Below are 5120 nucleotides of genomic sequence, written 5' to 3'. Positions count from 1 at the left end.
TGCCGTGCTTCTGCTCTTTCCCCATTTGTGCAGGTTGTGCATGGTGGGAACCTGTCCACACCTCCACCGCAGGCACAGGCGCAGCTCGCGCCACCAGCCTGCCTTGACCCACGCGCGTGCACGCGCAAGGCGTGCCTTATAATCAGCCAGCTTGCCGGATTCAGTTCTGTATGATGCCGTTAGGGCTTTTTGTGCATCCAAGGTGGTGCGTCACGAGCAGCCTCTCATGATCTCACCCTGCCTTTGAGCGTTGCATCGTTGCCCTCGCTCTGTACTGGGTCAAATCTTAGCAGTGTGCTGCCTTGCCCAGCCCAGTCCTACAACGATCACATACTAGGCAGCCGATGTCAGTTACGTTCCAGAACCTCTTGAAACCCGGCTTCCTCGGACCTCGACCTCGGGCCGGCGCAAAATAATGATGATGCCAGAAGCCCAAACCCCCCGTTCAGTGTGCCTAAGCATCTATTATTAAGGCTCGCGTGCAAATCAGCACCCCAACCTCCGTATATTGGCAACTTGGCCGCAACACCTTGCAACATGGCTCAAGCTGCGCGCAGCGCGCTGGCGTTTCTGGTGCTGGGCCTGATCGTGATCGGCGCCCACGCCGCTGTCAACACCGTGCACCTCTCCCAGACTGCCGCGGTGAGCGCCCCAATCCCAGCCTGTGTTTGCTGAGTTGCCGTGGAACGAATGTCCTCTCTGCACCGCCTGCCCGTGGGCCCCGCCTCACTCGCTCGGTCTCCCTCCATCGTGGCAAACCGCAGGCTGACAACGTCAAGCAGAATGTGAACCTCCGGTCCAAGGCCGACAGAGTTGAGGGTGACATCACCCTGCAAGGAACCGTGAGCGGCTGGCAGGGCCTCGCGCGGCGCGGCTCGATGATTGCTGCACATACGTGCATGCACCTCCGATTGGGTCTTGCTCCTGGATGTGCAAGTGCCGCCCAGGCCAGAGCCCCTTGTGCTGGGATCACGGCGGCCGACCCGTCCATCAGCTGCGTTAGCTGCCAGTCGTACCCTTGCCCTCTGGCTGTACGCGTGCCAGCGCCAGCTTTCTGTAGACGGCTTGACCCGCGACACACCCAGCCTGCTCTCTCAAGACAGCTGCAGTCAGCGGACAACGGAGACCTCCACATCGTGGATGCTCACGCTGCAACAAACCCCACACGGATACCGCCCCCCTCCTCAGGCCACGGACAACCTCAATCAGAGGATCCACGTCATCGCCCCCGGGAGGACCAACACGGAGGGCCTCACCCTGTCGGCAACCGGCACCGGCGGCACAGTGAAGCGCCAGATCATCTGCTCAGGCGGCGGTGAGCTGCGGCCGCACGATGATTGATGGTTGTTGGAGTTGCTGCCAAGCGCTAGCCCTGGCCATGACACTTGGGCGGGGCCGCTGGCGGTCTCTGAGCCCTACACACGCCTAACCGCCTGCAGCTTGGTGTTTGCAACTCATTGGAAAAATGCCCCTGAAGCTTCCAGATCTGGTGCCCTGCTGCAAAGTGCCTGCACCAGAGCTCTTGCATCAGGATGCAAGAGCGCCAACACTCACGCGCGCGGCTGGCCATGGCAGGGGCTGTGGCAACCCTCAAAATGTCGCTCGCAATGTCCCATGGCGCGGTCCACACCCGCGCCTGCCTGTGCGCATTCAGGTGCAACAGATTGCATCCGCCCACCGCTTCCCCTCCCAGGTGATGGCTGCCACGGCGCCGTGGCAGTGAGAATCCGAAGGCTAGTGGCAAGGGTATCAACTAGGCTTGCGACTTCGTGAGTACTCCTCAGACCTGCTGGGATAAGGCGTCCAGTCCATCGCAAAGCCCAACGGCCCTGCAGAGTGTGTACTGCGCGCGTGTAGTCAGGTGTCACCTCTTCAGCTTGATGCCTGCGCTTACGGCGGCGCCTGAATTCCTTGCCGTTCACGGCTGTTGGACCGGCCTGATGTACATACATGGGGGTGTTGGGTGGTTGGTGGTATGCGCGCGCAGCCAGCGGGCACCTGTGCACTTGCCTGACTGCGGCATATATTATATCATGATACAGGGGCAGGGGTTGGATGGTCAATCCTGAAGTCGTACTAATAGTTTGGTTTTATGGCTTGCCATGTGTGGCGCACACCGCGAGCTTGTGTGTTGGGTTCACAGCTGTGCGTTGTTACCTCTCACACTAGGCCAGATCCTCTGGATGTTGCAAGGAAGCGTCCCAGTCTTTTGATGCTGCGAGAAATGCGTGTAAAAAGCGCTGCCAGCCCACTGAACATGTCGCTTTCCTGCTTGTTAGGCAGCCAGCCAATCGCAAGGCGAGGTGCTCCCAAGTTTCCCCCAAAGTAGGTGCCTATTAAACGCCTATTGGAGAGACCTGATCCTGCGTACAGTGGCCGATCCCCCTGGTTGTGGAAAGCTTCGCCGGAAGGCAGCGATCAAGTCCACCGGGCTCCAATGTAGTCAGGGCTACCTGCACAGCAGGCCTGGGGAGGTGTGGTGTAGCAGGGGGCGACCGAGGTGAGTGCAGGCTTTCAGGGGTGGGTGCGAACGGAGGGCCGCGTTGGGTAGACCCACGGGGCGGAGGGCGACATGCATTGTGAGGACCTTGGATGTGCTCTAAAAGCATCAAGTCTGCAACTGTACAGGGCACCTAACAGATTTTGTCCAGTTCAACCAACCGCTGTTGTGAACCCTTTCCTCGGACCCGTGGTACTAAACCTCGAACTCCGGGCTCTGGATTACATTAAAAGCCCGCTCTTCGCGTGATTTCGGGAAATTCGTCCACGAAGCCGTCGTTGTCTGAGCTTCTTAGAGTCTTCACGGCCCGCGCCCTCTACATCCCGCATTATGGCTCGCGCTCGGACCGCGGTGGTGCTGCTGGCGGTGCTGGGCCTGCTCGCGGCCGGCGTGCACGCCGCGCCCCCCTCAAGTGGCAGCACTGGCACCCTTGACCTCACGCAACAGTCCTCAGTGAGTGCGCAGGGCCCCGCGCGCCTCGGCCCCACCTGCTTTGACAGCAGCACAGCAGAGCTGCGGCCGGTGTGGCGGCCTTGGCCAGCTGCCCAGTCTGCCTCGCCCCTCGAAGGAGTTCACCCCGAAATGCATCCTGCCTGCTGTACACTGTGGTCCAACCCCTCACCTGCGTTCTCATCTGTACGCAGGGGGCGGACACGACCAACCAGAGGGTGCGGGTGATGTCCAAGACAGGCACAGTGACGGGATCCATCACCCAAGATGCCGTCGTGAGTTGCTGGCAGAGCCTCGCTCCCCCTGCCTGTATGTGGCGCCCAGGCCCCGGCCCGACTGAATCTGGCAACACGACGGGAACTATCAAATGGCCTGCTGTTCTGCCGTCGCTGCGCATGACGACGCCAGTTTTGCGCAGGTCTGAATCGACGCGCTGTGCAGCCAGCGCGCGCGCCGCCCGTTCGCGTTGCGACGCCCACCATGTGTCGCCTGAATTTGCAAAAGCCCCGGCTAGCTGCCGCCCCTCACCACCTCGGGTCCATGCCCCTCCCCCCCAAACTTACGGACTCTCCAGCAGTGGCAGTCACATTGATTATGAGTGTCACCAGAGTCTTTGCCTGCTACACGTACACGTGGCCTGACCCCATATCTATGGTCTTGACGACTCCTCACCCCTCCCAGGCCAACGACCGCCTGAAGCAGAAGATCTTGGTCGTCGCCCCCGCGCGGGCCAACACCGAGGGCCTCACCCTGTCGTCCACCGGCACCGCCGACAAAGTGCAGCGCAACATCGTCTGCGCGGGCGGCGGTGAGCGACTCGGGAGGCGTGAACGTATGGGTTTTCCTGAGAGAGAAAAGGCTTGTTTGAGGCCTCCAAGATGATCTGTCGGCTCCCTGGGCAGCGGGGGACGGCTGTCGGAGCCTCGGCTGCATCTGCGGCTTGCTGTGGCTGGCACGCCGCTGCTTGCAGTTTGGTGATTCCTCGTTTTTTCACGCTTGACGCGACCATGCGCTTGACAAATGTGCCATAGGAGGCCAGCGAGGCTGGCTCACAGGCAATGTGTGCCCGAGAAGGGTAATCCCTCCCCCGTCCTCATCGATCACTGCAGCTGTCTAGGAGGCGCAGGCATCCGGCACAATCAGGACGTGCTACGCAGGGGGCTGAGCACCTTAATCTCGCATCCCCTTTGCCGTCACAGTGATGCTTACTCATGCCTGCACACGCGCCTTGCTGAACCTTCCGGAACCCGCCCCGACGGCCCCGCACCACGCAGGCGACGGCTGCCGCGGCACGGAGTGAGGGCTGCCGTTATTCATGCTTCAACGTACAGCTCAGGGGCCAAGCGCTGTCCCTCAAGCTTCCCCTACTGTCAGGGGCCGGCCCTTCCTGATTGTCCTGGTCCGACTACTGGGCCCCCGCCAGGCGCTTGACATGTGGAGCTCACATTTCTGCACCCACTTTTGGCAGCTTCGATTGCACGCAGGCGGTGGCCTGCATGCCTGCCGTGCCAAACGCTGTTGTTGGTGCGCTGGGCATCCCCGTTTCTTCGAAGGCAACGCCGAAATTTAAACGGCCGGCCCCCTGCCCAAAAGCTGGTTCAGATGTTGATTCATGCTGTTGTGGCACCTGAATTGCTCTCTTGACAGTAGCTGCCGCAATACACAGGTGTTATTATCTCTGGGTTCATGCGTGCATACAGCCTACATCCTGTAAAAAACCGATCCCAGGGAAGGGCTGGAACAGTGACAGGGATTAATTACTGCCTTCATAAAGGTATGGTGCGACCAGACGGTCAAGCACACGCGTGCATGGTTTGTCACGACTTACGCCTGGCTTACGTAATGGTAGACGTGGTTGTGGTGCCACCACAATCCCCCGCTCTATCTGAAACAGCTGTGTACAAAAAGGACCAGTTTATACAATTCTTGCATGGGCAGCCAGGGATGTGGATCCGCAAAAACACACAAAACAAGGGATCCTCAATACGTGTTGACAAGTCGAACCCGCCAGCCAACACGACGGACATGGCAGTCCCAGGAGCCAGGCCCCAACAAACATGCGGCGGCACGTCCCCCGGCTGCCCGCCGCGCGCTTTCACCCCGGCGGCGGCGCGAGCTCCCCGCCCTCGGTCGCCGCGTAGTAATCCTCCCCCTCCCCCTCCCCCTCGTC

At 60.6% G+C, this 5120-nt stretch overlaps 2 protein-coding genes across 2 annotated transcripts; both read left to right on the top strand.

Annotated features, from left to right (window-relative positions):
• Positions 1 to 537: 537 nt before the first annotated feature.
• Positions 538 to 1341, top strand: MNEG_4381 (hypothetical protein; the record flags this gene model as incomplete). Its single annotated transcript, XM_014047141.1, has 3 exons — positions 538 to 642; positions 765 to 842; positions 1189 to 1341. The coding sequence occupies 3 exons, from the start codon at positions 538 to 540 to the stop codon at positions 1339 to 1341; spliced, it is 336 nt and encodes a 111-aa protein (XP_013902595.1).
• Positions 1342 to 2830: 1489 nt separating this feature from the next.
• MNEG_4380 (hypothetical protein) lies at positions 2831 to 4250 on the top strand (the record flags this gene model as incomplete). Its single annotated transcript, XM_014047140.1, has 4 exons — positions 2831 to 3022; positions 3145 to 3225; positions 3632 to 3758; positions 4225 to 4250. 4 exons carry the CDS (start codon positions 2831 to 2833, stop codon positions 4248 to 4250), a joined length of 426 nt encoding a protein of 141 aa, XP_013902594.1.
• Positions 4251 to 5120: the final 870 nt, after the last annotated feature.

The sequence above is a fragment of the Monoraphidium neglectum genome (assembly GCF_000611645.1).
Source record: "Monoraphidium neglectum strain SAG 48.87 unplaced genomic scaffold scaffold00605, whole genome shotgun sequence".
Lineage (NCBI taxonomy): Eukaryota > Viridiplantae > Chlorophyta > Chlorophyceae > Sphaeropleales > Selenastraceae > Monoraphidium > Monoraphidium neglectum.
The sequence above is the reverse complement of the archived record's forward strand: the minus strand, read 5'-3'. Positions and strand labels throughout refer to the sequence as shown.